Source organism: Carassius carassius, chromosome 22 (assembly GCF_963082965.1).
Source record: "Carassius carassius chromosome 22, fCarCar2.1, whole genome shotgun sequence".
Classification (NCBI taxonomy): Eukaryota; Metazoa; Chordata; class Actinopteri; order Cypriniformes; family Cyprinidae; genus Carassius; species Carassius carassius.
In genome coordinates this window covers 6,296,828-6,322,555 of record NC_081776.1, presented here as the reverse complement: position 1 = coordinate 6,322,555, position 25,728 = coordinate 6,296,828, and the positions used below count along the sequence as shown (strand labels likewise).

Sequence of the window (25,728 nt, the reverse complement as noted above, 5' to 3'; positions counted from 1 at the left end):
GAGAGTTACGCCAAGCAGATTAAACACGTTTATCCATGTGACTCAAATGATTTGATATAAATGGAAGTAAATTTGCATCCTCACCATTGTTTGAGGGTTCTGGAGATCAGGCACACCTGTGATGGTCAGGCTGTGTCCAAGTCGTGTTCGGACATGAGTGATATTAATAAGTGCCTGCAGTACTAAAGCCCTCCCATCCAGTAGGTGGTGCTCTATGTCTCTGCCACTTAAAGTCTGTTGAACACAAAAGGGTCATTAACCAAGGGGGCCAATATAGGGGTTTTCCAACTAGGTCCTAGATTATTTTTTGTACTGTTAAAGTTAATATGTTTACTTACAGTATTTATAAATTATTTCATACAATTTTGTTTTAATATGCTGCTTTGGAATGATTCAGTATTTATTGTGAAAATTGCTTTACAAATAAATCTGAATTTGAAAACATTTATTTTTATTTGTACACTACTTTTCAAAAGTTTGGGATCATTACTTTTTTTTTAAAGAAATTAACACTTTTAATTAGCACCAGAGAAATAAAATGGATGTAAGGTGACAGTAAAGACGAAATATATATTTTAAATAATGCAGTTTCTTTATGTTTTACTCAAAGTATCCTAACAAAAAACAGCTTCCACAAAAATATTATACTGTTTAATTAATTTCAACTTACATTTTTTTTTTTTTTTACTTTTGAATGTTAGTGTATCAAAAAAATGTTGACAGCTTAATACGAAGTAAATATTTTAAAGATAATATTTTAATAATTTGTTTGGCTTCAGCATAGTGTCAGTATAAAAGCCAATTATTTAATTTTAACAATAACAAGTTGTCTTTATAATATCACACCAAATATTTTTCTCTATAAAATAGAATGTCCACTGTTGAACAAGTCATGCATCAGTGGGGTTACCATAAGATTAAAGAAAAAGAAAAAACACTTTATATTTAAAAATACTTTGAATTGAAAATAAATGGCAGCAAAATGTAAAAGTATAAAAGGTGGATGTGGGTGTCACCTGATTGCTAAAGAGACCATCATTATCAGGTGCGAACAGAGTGGACTGGATGGTGATGTTACTTAGGCGATTCACAAACTTCTTTCCTGATGCTGAAGTGGAGTAATTCAGGATTTGCTAAAAAAAAAAAAAAAAAAAAATCTATAAAATCATTTCGATGCTTTAACAAAAAACAAACAATGAAACAAACAAGCTCTACTCACAGACAGGAAGTTAGACAGGGTTGGTCTGGATGAGAGAACCTGCAGCAAGTTTCCTATACAGGAGTATCCGTCACCAATGTAGCCAGTTTTACACTCACACTTCACATCTGAAACACACACAAACCATCTAAACCCAAATTGCCCCATCTTGTATACACACAGCTTCACAAATATCCCATGATGACTTTTACCTTTCACTCTATAACAGAATGTGTCCCACGTCTCACTCAAGTTATTGCGGACACCATAGTCCACAATCCCCACGTGTCCAAAGCCACATTTAGGGTTAGAGAAGCTCATGGGATACGCTACCCTCGCTCTGTCAAGCCAGCCTGCTGCGCACAAGTTATAACCAGCCTGCAGGACAAACATTACAGAAAAGACACCGGATTACATTTAGACAATGAGTGCTAATTGTATGACAGCTACTGTAACTGTAAGAGCGCCACCTGCTGGGCATAGGACAGCTGTGTGTAGGTAGCGATAGTGCCTTCTGTTTCTTTGCAGGCCTCCTGCGCCATTGTATAGTTGAGTTTGTAGGGTCCCTTTGGTGAGCGATAATGAAAAACCCCCAATGTTTTATCTAAAAGAAGACAAAATTCATTAGCTTAGTTAATTCCCTACATTGACAACATTTTCTAAAGCAACACTGCATGAATTCTTGGCAAGAAAACAATCCCAGAATGAGTTGCGATAAGCAATATGGCATACAAGAAATATTGATTTTAAATATTTTATGCAGTACTAAAAGAGAGGGGTTTTTTTTCATTTTTTTCAAAACAATTCTACTTTGATTTCATTTTAATTTAATTTAAAATAATTGAATATTTTTTAAGTAAATACTTTTTTAAATAAATCTTAAATAAATAAAATTTTATTTTATTAGATTATTATCATCACTTTGTTCATCAAAACCACTTTTTTCTTTTATTTTCAGAAGTCAACAAATATGCAAAAGCTGACTGTAATCACAAGCCAAACATGTCAGTCTTGAGCAACATTTGATTTATTTAAGCCATGAAATAAACTTCATCCAGTAAAATAAGTATACGGAACTATGCAATAAGCATTTTAAACACTATTTATATGCACTAACACTAGTTCATATAAACAATACATACCCTCATAGTGTAAGTCTGTGCACTGAGCATCTGAGTGGCACTGTCCATTATCTTGTAGACAGCGATTGACTGGCAGCTGCTTTGCTTCACAATCAATCCCATCGCCAATATAGTTGTCTTTACACTCACACTTCCTCTTTCCCTGGTGACAGATACATATTACATTGGTTTATGGATGTATTAAGATTAAAGTATCCGTATAAAGACCACATTCTGTTAAAAGAGCTATATTGAAAGAGAAATTTCTGCTTACAGCTCCGGTCATAGTGCAGATAGCGTGTTCGTGACACCCGCCGTTTTCACCGTCAGCACAGGGGTCAACAGGTGTGCACTCATAGCCATCACCAGAGAAACCTTTGAGACACGTGCAGCTCACCTTCTCCCCCTTCTGACTGCACTTAGCATCCTTAGAACAGCCGCCGTTCCAGTACTTGCACATATTGGCCGCTACATAAGAGGTATGAGTGAGTCGACGGTTTCTACTTTTGTTTTATCATCACTTTGCTATTGAGATCCTCATGTATGTACCTGTGCAGGTGATACCGTCTCCTTCATAGAAGGGTTTACAGACACAGGTGTTATTCTCCATGCAGACGCCCTTCTCATGGCATGTCGGATTGCAAACGGGACCATCAGCTGAAACGTCAGAAACACAGGGTGAAATGGGCTTGCAGGTATAAAGCAATGCTTGTCTTTTTCTAGTATGGTATATAACCCAAAAACAAATAATAACCAAAAGGTCTGTACCTAGTTTGTTCTCACATCTCAGACCAGTCCAGCCCTCTTCACAAAAACATGAACCGGTACCTTTAGGACCCTCATCACATGACCCATGTTCTGTACAGTTGCAGGCTTATCAAGAGGACAGAAACCAAGTTTATGATCATATATATAATATATTAAATTTAATAAATTGAAATTTATTTTGAAAAGGCTCACCTTTGCAATCAGGTCCAAAATGGCCATCCACACACAGCTCACAGGCTACACCTGTGAATCCAGCATCACAAGTGCATGTGCCATTGCCTAGATGATCCTCGTCACACTTGCCATGCTCACTGCAAGGGGATCCTGGACCCCCAGGACATGCTGGAGAACAGAAAATGTCCTTAACTTATAACTGTTTTTCTACATACAGTGGCCATAAAAAAATGAAGGTTTTTGAGTGGTAACAAATGAATGGCTAATTTTTATTTATTTATTTTTCATATCAAAAGGGGTGTGTAGCCTTGTTGTAGCCGTTGTATTAAATTTAACCAGCATAGCTCGATAGTTTGTACTGGCGTCTATAGAACAGTGAACACTGCTTACCAAGACAGTCCCTGCCGTAGTACCCAGAACAGCACTTGGGCTTCCATATGACCACTGTACATATTGATTGACATCCTTCACGACTAGACAGCAGCGAATCCGACCGGACACACTTTTGTTCTGACTAGATTTAAAAACACAGTTAAATTAGTGTTTTTTCTTTAATACAGTTAAACGGATACTAGATGTAAATGAGGCTTTTATTACATAGCTGTTATGCCAGTTTACTCCTACAAGTTGACACACACACACACACACACACACACACAAAAGAGTCAATGTAAAAGTTTGGTATTGGTCAGATTTGTATGTTTTGAAGAAGTCTCTTAAGCTCACAAAGGCTACATTTATTTGATGAGAAATATAGTAAAAGTAAAAAAAAAATGAGACAACTAAAATTAACTGCTTTCTATTCTGAGATATATTTTTATATGTAATTTATTCCTGTGAAGACCAAGCTGATTTTTTTTCAATGTCTTCAATGTCACATGCTGTAATTATTAAGAAATCACTCTATTATGCTGATTTAATGTTCAATAAACATGTTATTATTATTATTAATAACGTTGTGCTTCTTAATATTTTTCAGAATCCTTTCATGAAAAAAAGTTGAAATAAGGAGTATTTACTCGATGTAGAAATCTTTTATAACATCAAATCATTCATAGCTGTGATAAAAGGAGTAAGGGCTACTGGCTATAGGTATGTCCTACTCCATGGAAATGGACAATGTAGAGGGAGAAAATGCACCACTATTTAGTATGTGTTTTACAATAAACCCACAACATCTAATAAGAGCAGACTAAATAGATGGCAAATTTTCATATTTTTTTTCTCTATAAAGGTTTGACTTCAAATGAAAATAAAAAAGTACCTTTGGCTTGCTTCCAAGCGGGCAATCCAAAATAGCACGACCACAATACCTGCAAGCCAACTATTGCAAAAAATAAAAATAAAAAATAAAAATTGCACAATGTTATTCAAGATACAAAAGTAAGAAAGGTACATTGATTTGATCTGATCACATTACAGTGATGCAAACTGCACACTACATACTGCACACATTGTACAAAGTACTACAAGTACTTCTCAGATGTAATAAGTGAAAATACTTTGCTGGAACTCACAGTGAAATCCATGGTGTGCTTATAGTCACAGCGCCCCCCGACACTTGGAGGATTAAGCAGACAGTCAATTCCATAAATCATTCCTCCATTGAAATCAAGGTCTCTCTTTACAATTCGACAGCTTTTATGGTTCACATAAAGCTCCCCCTGAGAGATACATATGCATGATATGATGCATAGTTATTAAATAAACAGCTTTTTTTAATCCACAAGGCAATATTTTTTATTTATTTTTTTCCTGCAAAAGTACTCACTATATGTTCTTCCCCCATGCAGGCCACTGACAGATCTGAGCCCTGTTGAGTCTTTAAAGAGCTGGCATGGATAAGCTCTGAGGGCAAGAGCTAGTAGTAACAATAAATTGCAATACATTTAAATGATGCATTATGGAGTCAACACTGAATTTCATGTCATACTATATTAGTCTTGATGTTGAACACCGCCAAGCCCTTTCCACAAAATTTATACACTTGATAGAGACCAACCTTGCTGTCACGCATGATGTGGTATCTAAGATACTCAGCTAGCTGATCACGGTTATGCATGGCATACAGGAAGTCTTTTTGTTCTTGGGCCAGGGCGGCCATTGCAGCATCAGTGGGCAGGAACAGGGTGACAGGCTGATGAATTGGATCCATCACCAACTTCAACGTATCGGTGTCCTTTAAACAAACAAAGTAATATAAGATTTGGATTTTATTAGAAAATAGAGGGTTCCTCTAAATATAACACTTTTGATTTTATATACTGTAATGCAAGAAAAAAGGCACAAGAAATCTGAACCCTAGACACTTCTTTGTGGAGAGAATGTTATATAGAATATATATATATATATTTATATATATATATATATATATATATATATATATATATATATATATATATATATACATATTTTTTGTTATTTTACCTCTAAAAGCTTGTAGAATGTCTTGAATCCATGGGAACTGACCACATCTGAGAGGTTACGCTTTCAGAAAAATAGGACAATTAAAAAAAAAAAAACATCAGTGTAATTTCATAGTTTCATGCTTGATTATTTCTCTTGACATTATAAAATAAAGAATATAGTCAGAATAGTCCTGTGGGGACATACTGGTTTGCTGTCTTGTTCTTTGTCTTTCTGAAAACCTGGGGGCACTAGAACAGTGTCAATCTCATGGAAAATCCCATTGCTACTTTCCAGATCACTGAACACCACTTTGGCTTTGTTATTGATGTAAATAGTGTCCTAGAAACAAATAAAGAGTGTGTCAGTAATATCCATAATATGTATCTCATGCATTCATAATACTGAGTCGTGATTATGTTATCTTTGCATCAAGCATACTGTACCTCAGAGTATGTAATGGTGAGGATGTCACCAGTAAGTGTGGTCAGGTTACGAGGCTGCATGAGGTCTTCTGGAAGGAGGGCACGGCAAGCCACAATGTGGTACCTCAGGATTTTGATTTCCATACGAGTCCGCTTTACAATGTCCTTAACCTAAACAAATGCAGAGACAATAACAAAACCTGCTATCACATCACAATTTCCTCTTACTATTCATGACACTCATTAAGAGACACAGTAGATTTAGAGTATAGATGTACAGTAGACATGTAGATCAAAGGCCATTTGGGTGAATCACATCAAACAGGTTGAAAACTTGTCCAAGTCATATTTTAGCTTATATTATTATTCAAATTCATGACGATGAACAATTTCGATTCTTAAGTTTATCTCAGTCACAATATCATAATTTCCTCACTTTTGTGTTTATTTCATGTCTTTAAGTTCAGTCACATGGCACAGAGACTGGATGGATAATGCTCCAGCCAGTCATGGCACAAGCTGATAGGTCCTCTACTTGTAATTTGTAAACCAATCATATTGCATACTATGCAAACAAGCTAATATGCATGTAATTTGTGTGCTTCTGGTTTAGGTGTTTAATTGGGTTTGAAGCTAAACTCTACAGGACTGTGGCCCTCCAGCAGCATGATTAGACTCCCATTACTCTCCACTCAGCATTTTATCCAATCACACTGCTGCCTATGTACCTGCACAAACTGGTTCATGCCTCGACTTTTCATTGGTAGTTATATTTGATGCTTAAATAGTCAGATAACATATTTTATTTAATGTCAACGTGTCTCTTTCTAAATTTGTCAATTACTAAACAGTTGAGGTTCATTTTGCACAGTATGTGGAAGGCAATAGAATTCACTCCAATGCAGAAACATCCACAAATAGTGCAAGGCTACTTTCGTCCTGGAGGGCCACTGTTCTGCAGGTTTGTTTGATTAGGGTTGGAGCTTAACTCTGCAGGACATGGGCCCTTCAGGACCAATGCTGCCCAGCCCTGTGCTAGTGGAAACTATCTTTTAAAGTGTAATGGTTGTCTTTGTTTGTTGAGCTAAAATAAACTGAGAACTCAAAGATGAAAATTTTTTTTTTTTTTTTGTGAATGCAGTTTTTAGAGTAGCAATGCAAGTCTTCAAATCAGTTGAAAAGTACTGCTGTTGTGATTTTTAAGTCATGATTTTTGCTCCGATTGACCACATTTGAGTCTTACCTCTGGCTTTTCGTAAGCATCTGCATTTGGTGCAAAGACTGTGAAGGGGCCACGATTTCCGAGTTCAGTAATATAATTTCTCTGTAAATTCAGTTAAATAAGTGTCAATTAGGCACAAAAAAAAAAAAACCATCATTCTTAAAAATGACTAAGAATAAGCGTACCGTCAGTCCAGTGTAAAAGTCTAATAAATTTCGGTTTCGAATCTCCTAAAATGAAAGAAATTAGTTGCATTTAAGTTTCTGCTACATTTGTGTGCCTGTGTTATACATTTTGCTGTTTTTCTCACTCTTTGCAGGGTGCCTTTGCAAGTTTCTCCATCTCCAATAAAGCCAGTCCTACAAGTGCAGTTCTTCTCCAGGGGTCCTGTCATGGTACATTGGGCATACCTGTGACATCCTCCATTTTTCTGACAGGAAAAAAATTATAATAATTATAGTGACATTCCATGCTATTCATTTTGATCTTTGAGCTGAGTGCAACAATGTAATTTGTAATACAGTGTTTTTTAAATGGTGGGCTGAATTTCATAATGGATGAACAAGTTGGTCTGATCTGAAAAAAAACAAAAAAAAACAAAAAAAAAAAACAAAACAAATGTAGTTATAAAAAGCACATACCTCAAGACAGACATTGATGGCTTCACATTGCTTTCCATTCCCAGAAAAGCCTTCTTTGCAATTACATGCTGTCTGAAAACACATCAAGTAAATTAAGTGTCATTTCTTCAAACTTATTTTATGGGTGAGTCAAGTCTTTCTCAATTATACATGGGTCTTTTTTCACTCATATTAAATGTAGTGGTTTTCAGAGACATGTATAATTTGATTACAATGTTAAGTCATTGGGAGTGTACCTTTCTAAAATAAGGTAGATGAAATCTAATTGGGAAATTGGGAGGTTTTTGAAATTCATGTTCTGGTATTGATGAATTAACAGCGCAGATAAGATTGGGGGTTGTTTTCTCTAAAAAGTCGCTTAAAAAAATCCCTAAGTTGTGGAAAGAAGCCATAGTTGTGCCTGTGGAAAAGTTATCCTAAGACACTAAATTACTTTATAGACACCTCGCTCTGACATCATTGGTGATGAATGTTTGAGAAATTTGTCTTGTAGATCTGTTAAAGTTTTCTTACCAGACTAAAAGAGGAGTTGAGGATGCCTCATCCACATTGTTAAATATGATTCCGAAACATTTGGAGGGAAGTACTGTAAAACCCATGTTATATTGGTCTTTATAGATTTTTCGTCGGCTATTAATACTATTCAGCCCCATGTTTTAGTAAAGAAAGTAATTACTTTTAGAGTTTAAATTAGAATTTAAGACAGTGGGGTGGTTATTAGATTTTTTTAGTGGTGAATGATTTTATGACATGGTGTGACAGTGCCTTCTTGGAAGTAACTTAAAGAAGACCATACTGTAGATATGGTAATTAATTTGAGATCTAATTCTTCGTTTTCTCAGCCAACTAAAGTACAGGTCAAATGGTGAAATGCAGTTTTGAACATGATTTATTGTGCTCCCTTTTAATTTCTTTCAGTTTTCTTTACTTTATTAAATTTACCTTCATAAAACCTACAGGAACCCTGGACTCACTTTATAAAATTGTATCTGATTTGTTTGCTGGCTGTATGAATGGTCTGTTTATATTTGTGTCCTACCTTATTAGGGCCTGTATGAATGCAGACACCATCTGCATGGCATCCCCCATTATTACCATCCAGGCATGGATTGATAGCTTCAAAGACACACACACTCATTAACACATATAAAATGCAATAAGTTTGTTTCATTTGGAACAGACAGCACTGCATTCACTGTAAATATATTGTGTTTCTCCTAGACCTCAAACCCAGGATATTGGCACTGTAAGTGTCATGGACTACCAGTTGTGTACACTACCCTTCAAACTGGATATTTAACTAACATACTTACAAATGCATACTTTTCCATCGCCTGCATAACCCGGGTGGCACACACATATTCTCCGTCCTGGGAGAGTTCTCTTGCAGACGGCATGGACAGAGCAGCCGCCGTTATTCTCTGCACATGCGTCCACCGCTTGGATTGGAAATAACACCATATAGTACATAAAACCACCATTTAGACTCATTGGCTACAAATGTTATTTGACAGCAGTGTGTTTGAATGTTTCTTGAGATGCTTACCTGTGCAATATGTGCCGTTGCCCTGAAATCCTGCAGCACAACTACAGTAATATGTATTTTCCAACACGTTCAGCAAGCAGCTACAACAAACATCAAACCCAAGTCATAAATGCAATATTTAAAGAGCATAGAAAGTATGAATGTCACAAAAGCAAATCCAGGTCACATTTTACAAAAAGCTAAAGTGCTTAATCAATTGTTGATAAGGTATTTGCAATTAGCCATAGGTGTACACATCTTTTAAAATACAGGACTAATACAAATTTGGGGATTTTGTTTTCTAGATGCATGGTTCTCAAGAGGACTCAACTAAAATATTTTCACAAATTTCAAACCACTCACTCAATTAGAGAAGTATACCTTAATTGCAAAGATTCCTATTACTAGGACACCGTTTACCTGACAGCAAGACTAGTATTTAGACAAGTATGGTAACATTTCACCCAAATTCACATTACCATTCAAAAAACATTTAGTCAGCAATGACCAAAAAAATTAAAAAAAATTAAATAAAAAAGACCTGCATTGTTTTAAAATAGTTCCATTTCAATCAATTTTAATAATTTGCAATGATTTTTGAGGGATCATGTAATGATAAAAGACTGAAAATTCAGCTTTGCCATCACAGTTAAACATTACATTTTAAAATGCATCCAGATAGGACACTTCTTTCAATACTATAATATTTCATATTATTTTTTTTTACTGTATTTTTGATCAAATAAATGCAGCTTTGGTGAGAATATGAGACTTATTTAAAAAATACTTACAAATCTTACCAACCCCAACAAATAAAGCAAAAGATAATGCCTATTTTATTTTTCTTAGAGATTGGAAATGGTTTGATTATGTGTAAAAAATAACGTACAAATTTTCTATTGAACAATAATTTTGTTTTGATTCTGATGTGTAATATGACGTGATCTCTACAGGTTTTGTGTGATATACCCAATAATGTTTACTTGATACAGATGGTAGTACTGTAAACTTACTTGGCACTACTGTGGCATTTTCCTCCGCACATATCTGATGTAATAGCTGAAAAGAGTCAACATAAATGATCTTCATTTTTATTTACAGATTACATTTGATATATACTCAGATGGTGCAAGGCATACAAATGTATGCATCAACATTCGTGTGACAGGTGAGCATCATACCAACGTTGCAGTTTACTCCTCTCCAGCCCAGATTACATGTACAGCTGCCATCTCCATCCACACCGTCTTTGCAGCGTCCGTTGACACACTTACACTCTACAAAAGAAAGATAGTGCATATGCAAAATTAGTATGAGCTAATTGTTTAGAGTATGTAGTATATGAAAGTATGAGCTTTTAAATGTTTAATACCTTGATCACAGTGAATTCCATATTTTCCAGCCTCGCAAGTCTCACACGCGGTGCCGTTAAAGCCCTGGTTGCACTGACAGATGCCTGTGCCATTGATCCCATCCACACACACACCGTTGCCAAAACAGGACTGACCTTCTGGACCCGGACACTTCTCGCAGTTAATACCATAATAACCTGCACAACACTTTCTTTCCTGCAAAGATAGAGAAACGGTTTCTGATATCTGCCTTATTTTAACATATAAGAGGACATGGCCATTTGACACTGGAATATGCAGGGCTAACGGTGTCGTCTGCTTCTAGTTATTTTTCGCTGTACAGAACAGCTTGTAATGCTGCTAAACATTGCAAAAATAGTACTTTTATTATTTTAATGTACCATTATATTATGAACACGGCTAATGAAAAAATAAGTAGCGGCTAATGAATCACTAGTACATTCACAAAAAACTGCTTACTAGTTAGTTTTATGTTTTTAACTGAGTTTTTTTAACTGAAGCTCTGGCTGCTTGTGATTGTGAAAAGTGAATGAATGCATGTTGTACATACAATGTTGACTTTCTCACAAGAAACTTTGCATCCGATGATCAGCATTGTCTCTCCATTGTATACTCGAGTAAACATGCATCTTCTCTTTCGGCTCATCTGGAACAAACAATGAATATGAAAATAGTTGGTTTTTTTCTTCCCATAGGAAATGTGGAAAGATTTCTACTCCTTTTTATCCCTTTGCGATTTCAATTAATTACAATTTTTCAAATAAAAATAAACTAAATTAATTCCCGTACTAAAGATATCCAAATTGTCCATTTGTAATCAAAGTAATATCAAATTTTTCAAGTAAATCGTAACATGACCATATTAATAATATGAAATATTGGCATTCAAACGCTTTTTTTAGGTTGATGTTTTTGGACCACACCAGTCTTTTATTTCCTGAAGGGCAAGGGTTCTCAGTTGGGTGGAAACAGTCCATGCAGCGTCCCTACAGATACAATGTACACATTTAGACTGGATATTTACAGGATACAAGTACAAATTACTTAATCATAAAATAGTTAAATAGATGTACTGCACCATGACAATTTTGGTTTTAGCTCTGTCACAGCGGTTGCTGGGAATGCTCAGGACTGCAGACACGGTGTGGATCACACCTTTACTGGTCTCTATGTCAGTCACGTTCACTTCAGCCTCATTTACAAGCAACTACGACAGAAAAATCTCATATTTATAGAAGACTTAGCATTTGGTTTATTAAGCTGACTTGAAATAATTCAACACTGACTTACTTTCTTATCTTGCCGGAAAATTCCCAGTTGGTACGAAAAGCCAAGCATGGTATCTTTATAGAGTCCATCCACCAAATCTCCATCTTTCAGAGTCTCATTTATTATAATGTGATACTGGGTCACATTCAAATCCTAGAAACAAATACACAAAATTCATAATGCAAAAATGAGACACTAAATAATCAATATCACTTAGGCTGTGTATTTTAGTGTGTTTGTATAATACCATTGACTCCTTGCCCGTTCTACTGAGGTATTCTTTGATCGCACTGTCTGTTGGAGCAAACACAGTAAAGCCTGAAGACTCCTCCATTTCTTTAGTCAAGTTGTGTTTCTGGATAAATGCAAAAAAAAAAGTACAATTCAAAACCAATTCCAAGCCATATGTAAAGGATGATTATTTTAATTCGTGGTGTGGCAGGCCTACAAGACTTAGACAAATTATCCGACTCACCAAGAGAGAGCTGCGGAAGAGAGAGAGATCAGCCCTCTGACTCAACACTTCCAGTAAACCTTCACTCATCTTTCGCTCAGGCATCAACACCTAGAGTGAACAACAGTGGCATATTTCTTCAATCTGTGTGTATGTCATCACTTTATCAGTAAGTGTGCAATTTATTTTAAATTTAAGAAACATAATTTTGCATAACCTTTACTGTGTACACAATTACGCAAGTGTTAGTAAATGAGACACAATGTTGTACTAGATTTTATTAAAAGAAAATACTCTAGGGTCGTACTTTGTCAATAAAATGGATAACTCCATTCTTTCCTGCCATATCTCCAGAAGTTATTTTTCCTCCTGCGACAATAGTGGTCTGAATAAAAAGACAAACAGAAGACATGATAAAGAAAATATCTTGACGGAGTTGAATGACAGACAAAACCGTACTGGGATTAAGTGAACAGAAAAGATATTTCCCTCTTACATCATTGTCTGAGTAAATAGGAAGAGTCCTTTTTAAAAGAGAAAGCAGTTGTGGGGAAGGGGATGCATGGAGATCGCTGAGAGCATATAACCCATAAACAATGTGATTTCTGTGAGAAAAAAGCAACACTATTAAAACGATGTAAAATAATAAAAAAAGATGAATCATCAAAACAAATTAGCTGCTGTGGTTGCATGACAATTGTGTGCCATTACTTGAGGAGACTTGGGAGGTTACTGAGGGTCATCCAGAAGTCTTTGTCTTCTTGACTCAGTTTCTCTCTGGCCTGAGCCGACGGGACGAAAAGTGTGTAATTTTCTGTCTCTGACATCAGTTTAGAAAGATCCGCTTGCTGGAATATTCCAGAACTTATTAGGAACTCAAACATCATTTATACACAATCAGCCTTGAAAATCTAGACATAACATTGATAATAATATCAATCTCAATTGCTTACATTTTACACAATATTACCAGTTAACTTTGTTTATTTTCATTCCAAAACAAATCCACAGCAAAACTGTTGGATGTCTCATAGTGACATAACGAAAAAGAAATGAATCAGAGTTTTTGAACAAACTGAAAGAGTGAATGATTACTTTACTCACTCGTTTAGTTCCCAAATGAATCAGTGTTTCTGAGTGAATTGCTTTCATTATTCCTTCACTTGCTTAAAAACAATAACTTGACAGCATCTATCAGTGTAATATTGTAATCTGCAGAAAGAGTCAATAAAACCACCCTACCACTAAAAGTATGGAGTCTGTCAGGAATGTGCAAACACAGACAAGTGATACAAACAGTGAAAAGCTTAAATAATGCTGTGAACTATATATTAGCAGTCTCTTAAAATACTGCTTGTCCAATCATATTCAAGGACCAGAACTGATTTATAAATAGGGTGAATTATGGTAGCTGGAACATTTTTCCCCCAGTCATCTCAATGCCAGAAAGTCCAGTTTGAATTCACACTCACTCTTAAAGAACATTCTGACTCTAAAAACACAAATTACCAAGATCCAGAGGTTGAATTCTAGAAGATTTGGGTTTGTTGCCACCTCCTGCAAAAAAACAAAATGAAACAACTAATGAATAATGTTAGACAAATATAATTTTTAAGTAATAACAATATTTGAATTATACTGTATAAGACAGTATAAACCTGATCTCTGTATAACCTCAACAAAAAAGAATAGAAAACTAACACAAAATCATATACAGTACCTGTGCTATGGTTCCATAACAGATTTTTCCGTCACCAGCATAACCGTCCTCACACACACACTGCCATCCACCAGGGTTCAAGAACTGGCAGGTGGCCTATGAGAAAACAGGAAAATTCAACATATATGCATTGTATGAAAAAATGTGTGCAGTTCTATGATGATTTGTTTGAGCCCTCACCAGGAAATGACATCCACCCTTCTGCTCCACACACTGATTGACAGGCTCACAATCCCTCCCATTGCCATGGTAACCATTTTTGCAAGCACAGTCACTCTAGGGTAGATTATCAATCATAAAAAATCCTGTAAATCCAAATAGATGGGGTTTTGGAATAACAATACCCCCCTCACCTGTCCTGGGCCTACATAGATGCAGGAGGCATTAGGGTGACACCCTCCTCTGGATGGATCCAGACAGTTATTAATGGCCTGGCACTCATCTCCATCTTCTCTCCATCCGCTCAGGCACTGGCACGTGTGTGTGCCTGGACCAGTTCTTATGCATTTGGCCTGAGAACAAAAGAGAATAAACATGCTATGATAACATGATACCATTAAACACAAGCACACAGATGCATCAGACTTACATTGATGCTGCAACCTCCACGTTGTGGCAAAGCACAAGGATCACTTTCCACGCACATGTATCCATCCCCTTGGAAACCAGGCTTACACACGCACCTAAAATCACACAATGCCTCACTGATAATTTCCTTTCTTAAAACTTATATTTATATATATTTATAAAGCACTTTCTTTTGCAAAAAAAAAATTTAATAAATATATACTGTATATGTCTAAAGCAATAGCAACTGTTTTTGTCACCCCTGAAACCAAAGGTCTCAAAACTCCAGTTCAAGTATAGTACTGAATAAATAATAGTAGCACATTAAATTACTAAAAAAATACAAAATAAATAAAATAAAACATTTCTGTCTGTGTTAGACACTCACGTGAATGCTCCTTTATTGGACACACAGTTAGCATGAGCATGGCAGGGCTGGTTTGGCCCGCACTGCTGGGTCTGCTGCTCACAGAACTCTCCGGTATAACCTTCTTTACAGGAGCCCAGTTTGCATTTACCGCTAGCCTCTGGACGGTTATCACACACGCCGTGTATGCATCCACAAGCTGGTGTTAAGAGGAATGCAAAGAAAAATTGTTACTAAACATTTGGAATATTCCCAAACCCCATTCTATGAGTTGATGAAGAAATACATTCATACTTTTGTCACAGAACAGGCCATATTTGTTGGAGTCCGCACAGTACTGGCACCGTGATCCTTTGAAATTGGGCTGACACTGGCATGTGCCGTTTCCATCGATGCCCTCTGAGCACTACAACAAAAGAAAATATAAGTCTAGACCTTATGACAAATGAAAAAATGCTGAATTGTACAATATGCATGCATGTGAATGTGCATGGGGTTTACCGTCCCATGAGAGGAACAGGGGGTGGTGAAACCACCCGGGCACGGGGAACAGTCTGGTCCAAAAAAGCCTTTACAGCAACGAGGGGTCTGGTCAAGACAAATAATGGCTTATTTGACCAGATCATATTAACCAGCAAAGCTAGATGCAGTTGCAAGTTATTTCATATCCTCTGGTATCAAATGCAGTTATACTACAGGGGCATTGAATGCTTGAATCTGATTGGCTCGGCTGACGAACGTTCTGAGGTGTGCAATTATTTTCTGGGAAACACACGACGAACGTGGTTCCAAGCAGCTCTCCTGACTGCATTACAGTTCCATATCACTTCGAATACTTAACTCTTAATTACGGTCACGCAGTATGCACAAAAAGGAGTTGTCAGCGCTGCCCTGGCAATTTTATCAGTTAGCCTATATAGTGTAGCAACTTAAAGGCCACACATGACATTTCTCACTAGCGAGGAGACAGTGCTGTTTAGAGAATCAAAGGGGTAGCCTAATTCACACAAGCTCTCTATCTCTCTCTCTCTCTCTCTCTCTCTCTCTCTCTCTCTCTCTGCTTTGTGTCGTGGCAGAATCACCACCTCGGGTGTGCATTATTTTTATATAATAATTCAACGGCCCGTCGTCAATTATTCCTTATATAAATACTAGTGAATCAAATACTCACAGTCTTTGTTTCATTGCAGTAGATGGAACAGCCAAGGGTGGGTATGCTTAAGCCAAAAGCCTCCTTTTTGAATACACAGCCTCTGGTGAATGAATCCTGAGGAGACCACAAACATGTTAGGAAAAAAAAAAAAAAAGTTCACCTAAAAGTGAAAATTTGCTAAAATGTGCTCACCCTCAGGCCATCCAAGATGTACATGAGGTTTTTTCTTCATGTGAACAGATGTGGTGAAATTTAACATTACATCACTTGCTCACTGATGGATTTTCTGCAGTGAATGGGTGCCATCAGAATTAGAGTCCAAAAAGCTGATAAAAATCACATTAATCCTAAAGTAATCTAGACGACTCCAGTCCATCAGTTAACATCTGAATGTTTGTAAGAAACAAATCCATTAAGGTTTTTCACCAAAGAATAACCGTTTTGGACTGTTTTCACTTGTAAACGTTACTTGGAAAGCAATATTATGGATAGATGGTCTGAATTTAAAAAACATTTTAATGCCAAATTTGTTTCTTAAAAGCATGCAGCTTTTTGCTTCAGAAGACATTTATTGATGGACTGGAGTCATATTACAGATTATTGTGATGTATTCATCAGCTGTTTGGACTTTCATTTTTACAACACCCATTGCAGAGGACCCATTGGCAATTTGCAAGTGATTAAACAAGTACATTTCTACAAATCTGATCTACATCTTGTATGACTTGAGGGTGAGTACATTATTACTATTTCATTAATGCCAACCTGATGCAAACCTCAGTTGAAACTAAAAGGTCACATTTAAAACAACGGATTTTTTTTATTATTATAACTTAAGTTTTGATGTTTTAAATTATAGCATGCACTAATGGTTATTTCTGAACAAGTTACCAATGATACACCAGTGGGACAGGTAGATTTGGAGACAAGTGTACAGCTAACACATGAACCCTGTAACAAAAAGACAAAAAGACACACCCTCTCGTGTCAGTTTGGTAAATGATCACTTGTTGCAAACAAAAGTGAGGTGGCCAATGTATTGTGCATGTAAAACAAATGACAATTTTAAAGATGAACAGGTTTCATGAGCACTGCCCCCTTCTGGCATTGTTTTGGTAGACCCACAGTGTTTATGTTCTTTCCAGAAAGGCAACCCGTGAATTGCTTATTTGTGGGTGACTTTAAACACTGAACTGGATTTTTGACATAGAAATACCTTCAAGACAGAAAGATGTGTCTATATCTACTGCTAAATCGCTATGACTGGTCACCACAAATACGGCTTACCTTATAAATATTGGTTTCTTTGATGTCACACCTGTGAGGTATGATGGGTTCTATAGATGGAGGGATTAGAATCCCCTCCAGAGAATGAAGACGGCCGTTCTTCGCTTCAACATCCAGTTCCAGAACTGACTCCCCATTGACCAGGATCTGCCCCTATATGTAACAGAATCAGCACATTAACTATTAACCACTAACATTGGACCATTAGAATGTGTATAAATATGTATACATTTAGTGTTACTTTTCAACAGTACAGTAACATTTTAAATCTAAAAAAATAATTTTTTTAATGGATTTAGTTTTAGTTATTTGAGATAAAAATCCTGAAATATTGTCTATTTCAACTAAATATACCAACATATTATTACTCACAGCACTCGTTACATTAAATGTCAGGACCTGGCCGGCCATGGTCACAGCACGAGGATTCGACACAATGAAGCTGGCACTCAGCTGTTCAAAGATATGACAAACAGTGTTTAATGAATCATCTAGAAATGGATTTGTATACATGCATTCACACACATCCACATACAAACCTGAGAAGTGGACACTATGTGATTGCGCATCAGTTCAAGCAGCTTTGGCTTACCCTAAATTGGGAGACATGAAAAGATAATGTCAAGTGATGCTTATGTGACTGGATAGAACATATAGAGAGAATGTTACATTTATATATATATATATATAATTAAACTGTTGTTATAACTGCACTGTACCTCCTCTGAGGTAAGGAAGTCTAAATAGCCAGGCTTCAGGAAGGTAAAGGCTATATCTGTTGGAGCAAAGAGTGTGTAAGGTCCATCTTCTTCTAAAACAGTTGCCATGTTGCTTTTCTGGGAAAAAAGAAATATAAAAGTGTTCCAGAATATATACATCAAAGAATCCTGCAGTCTTGGTGAGCATAAGATGCTACTTTCATTTAAAACATAAAAAAAAAAAATCTTACAAACTCCAAAATTAGAAATGTTGAATATTTCCTCAAAAGGTAATTTTATTTTATAAGTAACATCTAATAACTCACATTCATAATTGATTTGAATGGACTGATTAAAGTAATTCGAAAAAAAGGATGAAATAGGATATGTTTTATATGGTCAGATAAAAATGACCTACAAAATAATAATAAATATTAATAAATAATAAAACTACATTGTATTAAAAAAAAAATGTGCTGGTGAATTTCTGCCAGGACATTATCTAATTAATTTTACAGACATTTCTGTTAACCCTAAAACAACTCTAAATAATGCAATTATTCAATATGTTCAATATGTTCAATTCAAATTCAAAATAAAGGTAAAAATTCTGATTCCTTCATATTAATACAGTACATTACAGGATTAGTTTTATTTTATTTTAGTTTTTTATACAGTATAGAAAATATTTGTCCTATAATAAAAAGGTGATTTCTAACACAAGTTAAATGTCTTATAGTATATTAATTTAGGGTTGTATGGAGTTTACCTCAAGTAGAGACTTAAACTGAGAGAATTTTCCATTTCCTGAGAGAATCTGCAACAGGTTTTCCTGTTAAAAGACAAATAGACATTGTTGGCCCTCTTAACCATAAAAATAATAATAATAATAAAAACATTAAGTAAATGTAATTGTATGATGTTTAAGTTACAGAAATTCTTTATCTTCACAAACCTCTTTCTTGCTTATTACAGTGGAAGGAACTACTTCCATCAGCTTATCAACCAAATGGATGATTCCATTTGAGGCAAAGATATCGGTCTCCACAAGAGTTACTTTCTTACGACTGCCATGGAGACGGATTTTTATCTGCTCTGCCTTGAAAATAGAAGTTTACCAATTACAGAAACAATCTAATGTATACTCTTTTATCTTCACACGCACACACAGACATACAGTGAAAAATAAATAGATCTGAGCGGGAAAGAGACAGGATGTGATGATTCCTCTCTTGTATCCTGCATTTGCACATCCCTGAAAACAATCTGGGCATACACACACAACCTGCATTCAATCACCTACATCAGTCATTGATTCGGCAGCCAGGCCGGTCAGAGTGTAGTAGAGGATTCCCTTCTTCAGCGAGTCAGAGTTCACCTCTCCAGCAACCATGTGCAGCTTAGCAAGATAGCGAGCTCTCATCTCATTAGCCAGCAGGGTTTTCACCTGGAGCAAAAGCATGCTTTAGTATTTGTTTGAATGTATTCACCTGATTTTGCAACATGCAACTAAGCTGTTTTCTGTGACTGTGCAAGACTTCAGTTTATTAGCGGATATAAGTATAATAATAACTAAAAGGATGAATTAGACCACTACATTAAACATTTCTATGCTGATCTGGAATGGTTTATTGCTGGTTTCTTGCTGGTCTAGCTGCTGCATCCATAAAAATAAATTTACAATGCTAAAAAAAAATATGCATTTGTTTTAAATAAATGCTGATATTTTGATCCTTATATTAATCAAAGAATCGTTAAAAATGTATTGCAGTTTGCACAAAAATATTAGACATCTCAACTGTTTTAAAACAGAACCAACAATGTTTTCTGAAGGATTATGTGACACTGAAGGCTAAAGTAATAATGCTGAAAATTCAGCTTTGCATTATAGGAATAGCACTTAATATATTTAAATAGAAAACAGTTTCACAATATACTGTATTTCACAATAATTATAATTACAACAATATGATAAAATGATAAGAAATACCAGTTTGTAATATCAAGCAGAAGTTGTAGCTATAAATAACTGGACGCCTCACACATTCAAGTTAGAAATGGCTGCATCCGTTCCTACATTAAAAAAGGTGGATATGATCGATGATGATATGATCATATGTTGGTGTGTCTGTTTTCTAACTCACAGATGTGCCCTTAAAAGCCTTGTTCACTGGTACAAACACTGTAAACGGTCCAAGGGAGGTCAAAGGCCATGACATGAGATTATCTGAAACAGCAGAAATAAAATTAGCACAACACTGTAAACACAACACTATTTTATGTGTTATTAGGAACTCTGACATGTAAGTCGACATCTAAAAAAAAAAAAAAAAAAAAAATGAAAATCCAATAATAATAATAATAATAAATAAAAATGACTGGGATTGGTTTGCCAGCAAGTCACTCACTGAACAGTGTAATGGCACTGGAGAGCTGACCCGTCCACTCTCCTCCTGGCTTTGAATTTAAGTCCTGCAGCTGCTGAATTATGTTCCCAAAGCATATTTTTCCATTTCCAATGTAACCTTCACGGCACTTACAGCTGAAATGTTTGAAATTGAAAGTGTCGTTTTGAATATGTGGGGGAAAAAAACAACTAAATTGAGAATTTGCCACCTACTCGACTGTTCCTGGTTCCACTGTGGCACAGGTGGCATATTTATGGCAGGAGTCTGGTTTGCACACATCTTTTACACTGCAGCCCTTTCCTTCAACAAGCTTCTCAAATCCATCCAAACACTCACAGTGAGACTGTGTAAAATTGAGAAGATGTCAAACCATGATCAAAGCAATCGGTGTATTCATAATGCTCAGAAAGGTGCAAAGTGTTTTAAAGTGTTTACAAACACACCTTTCCAGGACCATCATACACACAGCGTGTAGAGCCAGAATTGCAGTTGCCCAGGTTCGTCTGGCAAGGGTCGATGGGCATGCAGACACGGCCATCTCCACTGTATCCTTCTGTACATGTGCAGACATGCTGGTTCGGTCCTGTATGTGCACACACTGCGTTTGCGTGGCACACGCCTCTCAGGCAGGGGTTAATTGCTGCATAAACAGTGTAAACAGATCAAGAAGCCTCCAGAAATATATATTCCTATGCTGTGGGTCAAAGAGTTAATTGCTGGTTTGGTGGTAGTCTAACTGGTGCATCAGAATGCTTTTCATGTTTTTTTTTTAGAAACTTTAGAGAAATAGTTTTTTTTTACTAATCTTACCCAAACTTTATATATATGTACCTTCCTACCATTAGTAGTGTAAGTGCAGTACTCACATGTACACTGGGTTCCATCACCTTGATAACCAGGTTTGCACTTGCACAGAAGCTGCCCCGTAGACATATCCTCAAAACAACGAGAATTCGGCCCACACCGCAAAGCAGCACATGCTGGGAGCTCTGAAGAGAAAAAACACACTCACTCTTATGCTGCTTCAATGTCACATGTATCACACACACAGAAATACTCCAAGGTCTTACCTCGATCGCAGTCTATGCCAGTATACCCAGACAGACATGTGCACTGTCCCGTGCCCTTCACACCACTGTCACATATGCCATTCTTGCAACTACACACTAAAGAGCACATGCAGCAGTTAGAGCACTGTACCAACACCAACAAAACACAAATCAATCAATAAAGCTGTACAGAACAAAAAGTCACTCTAACCGTTACTGCACGTGGGTCCATATAAGTTTGCTTTACAATCCTCACAAGCTGTTCCCTTAAAACCTGGCTGCAAAAAAAGTCAAAAAAGTCTCATTGTATGCTCAATAATAGTTTGTTTGTTTCAGATAGAAGAAGAGAAGGAAAGGAAACTTACTGCACATGTGCAAGTCCCATTGCCTGTTATACCATCCGAGCAGACTCCATTATTGTCACAGGGCTTCGCTGCTGATCCTGGACATTCTATTGACAGAATAAAGGATGTTTTTAATTAGATTTCATGATGTTAAAAGTGAATAAACCTTTTCAAATTGTTTGTTTCAATCAGATAAAATGGCCAATTTGGAGACATCAGTCGCACATTTGACTAGGGAATGGTGCTAGCAACACCAAGGTCATGGGTTTGAATCCCAGGTAATGCATGAATTTAACCCTCATGTTGAGATCTGATCATTATTACCAGGAGAGGGTTTTCTTCTTCCACACTTAAACTTACTTTGCTCACCACTTTTCCAAAAAAGTCAAAAATGGCCAGCTTACAAAAAATTGCATATTGAAAGATTTAAAAGCTATTATGAACCAACTGTATATAGCACCTTCAAAGTAACATGAGATTTAATTGAGATTCATTTGATGTAAATGTGAAACATAAAAAAATGTACTTTGTTTTAAATTTTGCTAAGGCAAGGTCAGTAAGATTGGGTGAGAGAGACGTGAGGGCAGATACTTTTCTGTTTAGTTTGAGCAAGACTGATCTGAGATCATGGTTTTCTAGGACTGATCTTTGGTCAGTGGGTTTGGGGATGCATGGTCTCTCCAAAAGAGGATATGAGTTAGCAGAGTTTCTCTGTTCTTCAAACAGCCTCTCGTCTGTTCCACTGACCCACACTCATCCTTTCCTTCCCACCATTGTTGCCCTGGACATTTAGTCCTGACAAAATCCCTTCATAGAGATCAGATCCTTCCCGGCAACTCATAAATACACAGACATCAGCCACAGACGTGTGACAACAAATAAAAGCTACACTTGCAGAATATGCAGACAGTTAGTCATGTGCAGGCTCACTTTCTGCACTTTATTCACATTTTCTGCACTTACTAAGAAGGAAAGTTTTGTGCAAATGGGTAGAATACTAATCTTCACAAATGAACACGTTTAAAACAGTGTCTTTAAATCCAAAAAAATAAATAATAAATGCTATACAAATCAGATTTTTGGACAACAGTTCTGAATTTCTTCCCATAATGCTTCACTAAGCTTCCATAATGCTGACACGTCTCATAGACACAAAGTTCGAATCATTTAACTCTTGAGGAACAATGCAGGAAGTTCTGCTGATAAGAGACCAAAGAAACCAATACAATACACGGCAACTAAAGTGCTTGACTCAGCAAACTCATAGTGGGATCTGTTTGAGTGCTGACAAACAGAGGAAATACTGGAAATGAGACCTCCACAGCTTGTTGGTCAGCAAATTACAGAGGCAGAGACCTGCCATATCCCTCTCAGAGGGAAGGAAGTACACAAATCCCTTGTTCCACAGCAGTTTAAAACTTCCTCTCATAGTGTGTTACAAGACATACGATAATAGGTCAGCTATATATTGGACATACAGCTCCCACAGGAAAAAAAAACTGTGAAAAACAACACATTCATGGTCTCATAATCACATAAAATCGTAAAAATGGAAACAGAAAGGATAAAGTGCGATTCCCAAATATTGACAGCTGTGGAAGGTCACTATTATGCATGCAGGATTTATATCCGTAGTCAAAAAAAGAATGCGAATGGAATTACTATCATGATTTGAAAGCTTATCGGAATCAAATAAGAATTCCAATAAGAGTCACATAAGATCCTGCTGGATAAACTAAAATTCCTACATCCTAGTTTACACCCTAGTTTATTTCTTCTGGAAGTTCAGCTTATCCAGTAAGATCATATTTTATTTTTAGAGGATAGATACTTTTGTTGGTGGTTATATTATGAAAAATTATGAATAATCGTCATAAAAACTGAAAATGAATTATGACAGAAATTCTATTTCCATTCCTTTAGGATCTTTTAGAATGATAGTAATAGCTGTGTTTTTAAACTTCTTTTCCCAGGAGGAACCATGCTTCCCCTTGTTTGTGTTTCAGTCTTGTTAGTGGTCGCATCAGGACAGTTCCTGTCCGACTCTTCCGTTCAAAATATTCCCTCAGTGCATCTTCCCTCACAGAATGGCGGAAATACCAAATTCCATTTAGAATGTGTACAAATCTGATAAGAACACAACAATCGCTGTTAGGCCATATTCATCTGGTTTAAGAGATCACTGATGGCAAAGGTCTTCTATGGAACAGAATTATACACAAACAACCACAGAATTCTTCTTCAATGACCAGAAAACTCACCAATGCAGTCATTGCCCCAGTAACCTGGACAGCACTTGGGCTCCACCGTGTCTTTGTAACACTCGAAGGAACAGCCCGAGACAGACAAAGCTAATGTGATGTGATACCTAAACACAGATTGAGAGATTACTGTATACTGATTGCCTCTGTATTTTGCTTATGCACAAAGAAAACTCCTCATCTTGTCACAAAAGCTGTTAATGATCTGTTAACCTGTTTTGTAAGATATAATAGTATGGTATTTAATTCTGAATAATTCAAAAAGCTTTTAAACAAATTGTTATTGTCTATTTGGCCCCTTTAATAGCAAAACCTTACAAGCACTCACAAACACACATTTACCTGCAGTCCTTTGCACTTTTCTCAGGCTGCCTCTTGGTGTAGCCATCGGGACATTTTACTAAAGGTGTCAAAGAGCAGGAATGACACCTTGATTTAGTCACCACCTGGATGTTCTGATCACAGCGGTTCTGGCCACAGACACCAATAAAATCACACAGAAACACACATACACATTGCATATTAGTTCTCACAACAAAAAGCAAACAAAAGATAATGCAATGCAATGTTCTCCTTCACATGGCATTTTCATAAAACCAATAAAGCATGCGGGATCTCAACAGCTGTGACTGATTTTCCAAGGAGATTTACCTGATTCGTTCATGATTTTCATAGCTGAACAATAACACCCTCAAGATTATTTTATGCAGCATTCCACTGTGCATGTCAGACGATACTAAAGAATTGCTTGCATAATGTATCTTAAAGTGCTACATTTTCCACATTTTTCAACTGCAACCGCAGAAATGTAAACATTCTCCAGCAAAATACAGAGAAAGTATCCCTGGAAATGGATATGGACATTAATATCAAAGAGAACCGCATGTTTTTGTTGTAGGCTGATAAAGTATGTAAAGAGGAAACAAAAAGTAGAGCAAGTTTTGATTTGAGACAGAGTTCAACTGATTAAACTTGGAAAGCTTATGTGTCAGTGCAAGAAAACTAAATCAAACTGCTTTCTCTATTAATTCTACTCTACTAACATGTTAAATCATGTTTTATCTTGCAGTATAACTGTTAAAATCAATATAATAGTTGGCATGTTTCATGAGTGTATCTGTGTATCTCACCTGTGATGGTGCACCAGCTGTACAGAGTATCTCAGTCCCCAGCAGTAGGATCAGACCTCCACAGATTGAGCTTAAGATGAGCTTCATGGTAATTCTACTTTCAGTTTCTCTCTCGCACTCTTTCTGGCTCTCTGAGGTCCTTCACCAGACTGTGGCCACACAGGTTTG

The 25,728-nt window shown here is 36.4% G+C and overlaps 1 protein-coding gene across 1 annotated transcript in view; it reads right to left on the bottom strand.

The window, feature by feature from the left end:
- stab2 (stabilin 2) overlaps window positions 1-25,728 on the bottom strand; it is a 27,464-nt gene extending 1,736 nt beyond the window's left edge. Inside the window, exons 1-65 of the mRNA XM_059505020.1 lie at window positions 25,561-25,728; window positions 24,773-24,900; window positions 24,431-24,537; window positions 22,191-22,276; window positions 22,037-22,103; window positions 21,847-21,942; window positions 21,643-21,765; window positions 21,220-21,416; window positions 20,989-21,119; window positions 20,777-20,910; window positions 20,513-20,595; window positions 19,672-19,815; window positions 19,324-19,467; window positions 19,138-19,200; window positions 18,390-18,506; window positions 18,210-18,263; window positions 18,043-18,123; window positions 17,671-17,823; window positions 17,275-17,334; window positions 16,402-16,497; window positions 15,732-15,818; window positions 15,525-15,636; window positions 15,252-15,429; window positions 14,886-14,979; window positions 14,650-14,808; window positions 14,477-14,572; window positions 14,297-14,392; window positions 14,086-14,133; window positions 13,288-13,424; window positions 13,073-13,181; window positions 12,884-12,961; window positions 12,598-12,687; window positions 12,370-12,477; window positions 12,144-12,275; window positions 11,932-12,060; window positions 11,777-11,839; window positions 11,404-11,499; window positions 10,853-11,048; window positions 10,662-10,757; window positions 10,494-10,539; window positions 9,502-9,581; window positions 9,269-9,394; window positions 8,995-9,071; window positions 7,956-8,027; window positions 7,625-7,744; window positions 7,500-7,544; window positions 7,336-7,416; window positions 6,114-6,263; window positions 5,875-6,009; window positions 5,689-5,748; window positions 5,264-5,440; window positions 5,033-5,122; window positions 4,779-4,925; window positions 4,526-4,585; window positions 3,652-3,775; window positions 3,280-3,429; window positions 3,088-3,192; window positions 2,869-2,976; window positions 2,594-2,787; window positions 2,341-2,482; window positions 1,669-1,802; window positions 1,411-1,576; window positions 1,220-1,326; window positions 1,017-1,133; window positions 85-234 (exon numbers count right to left, since the gene is read on the bottom strand). Coding sequence (XP_059361003.1) covers window positions 85-234; window positions 1,017-1,133; window positions 1,220-1,326; window positions 1,411-1,576; window positions 1,669-1,802; window positions 2,341-2,482; window positions 2,594-2,787; window positions 2,869-2,976; window positions 3,088-3,192; window positions 3,280-3,429; window positions 3,652-3,775; window positions 4,526-4,585; window positions 4,779-4,925; window positions 5,033-5,122; window positions 5,264-5,440; window positions 5,689-5,748; window positions 5,875-6,009; window positions 6,114-6,263; window positions 7,336-7,416; window positions 7,500-7,544; window positions 7,625-7,744; window positions 7,956-8,027; window positions 8,995-9,071; window positions 9,269-9,394; window positions 9,502-9,581; window positions 10,494-10,539; window positions 10,662-10,757; window positions 10,853-11,048; window positions 11,404-11,499; window positions 11,777-11,839; window positions 11,932-12,060; window positions 12,144-12,275; window positions 12,370-12,477; window positions 12,598-12,687; window positions 12,884-12,961; window positions 13,073-13,181; window positions 13,288-13,424; window positions 14,086-14,133; window positions 14,297-14,392; window positions 14,477-14,572; window positions 14,650-14,808; window positions 14,886-14,979; window positions 15,252-15,429; window positions 15,525-15,636; window positions 15,732-15,818; window positions 16,402-16,497; window positions 17,275-17,334; window positions 17,671-17,823; window positions 18,043-18,123; window positions 18,210-18,263; window positions 18,390-18,506; window positions 19,138-19,200; window positions 19,324-19,467; window positions 19,672-19,815; window positions 20,513-20,595; window positions 20,777-20,910; window positions 20,989-21,119; window positions 21,220-21,416; window positions 21,643-21,765; window positions 21,847-21,942; window positions 22,037-22,103; window positions 22,191-22,276; window positions 24,431-24,537; window positions 24,773-24,900; window positions 25,561-25,647 — 7,218 coding nt within the window. The 5' untranslated portion in view covers window positions 25,648-25,728. The remainder of the gene's footprint in view (window positions 1-84; window positions 235-1,016; window positions 1,134-1,219; window positions 1,327-1,410; window positions 1,577-1,668; window positions 1,803-2,340; window positions 2,483-2,593; window positions 2,788-2,868; window positions 2,977-3,087; window positions 3,193-3,279; window positions 3,430-3,651; window positions 3,776-4,525; window positions 4,586-4,778; window positions 4,926-5,032; window positions 5,123-5,263; window positions 5,441-5,688; window positions 5,749-5,874; window positions 6,010-6,113; window positions 6,264-7,335; window positions 7,417-7,499; window positions 7,545-7,624; window positions 7,745-7,955; window positions 8,028-8,994; window positions 9,072-9,268; window positions 9,395-9,501; window positions 9,582-10,493; window positions 10,540-10,661; window positions 10,758-10,852; window positions 11,049-11,403; window positions 11,500-11,776; window positions 11,840-11,931; window positions 12,061-12,143; window positions 12,276-12,369; window positions 12,478-12,597; window positions 12,688-12,883; window positions 12,962-13,072; window positions 13,182-13,287; window positions 13,425-14,085; window positions 14,134-14,296; window positions 14,393-14,476; window positions 14,573-14,649; window positions 14,809-14,885; window positions 14,980-15,251; window positions 15,430-15,524; window positions 15,637-15,731; window positions 15,819-16,401; window positions 16,498-17,274; window positions 17,335-17,670; window positions 17,824-18,042; window positions 18,124-18,209; window positions 18,264-18,389; window positions 18,507-19,137; window positions 19,201-19,323; window positions 19,468-19,671; window positions 19,816-20,512; window positions 20,596-20,776; window positions 20,911-20,988; window positions 21,120-21,219; window positions 21,417-21,642; window positions 21,766-21,846; window positions 21,943-22,036; window positions 22,104-22,190; window positions 22,277-24,430; window positions 24,538-24,772; window positions 24,901-25,560) is intronic.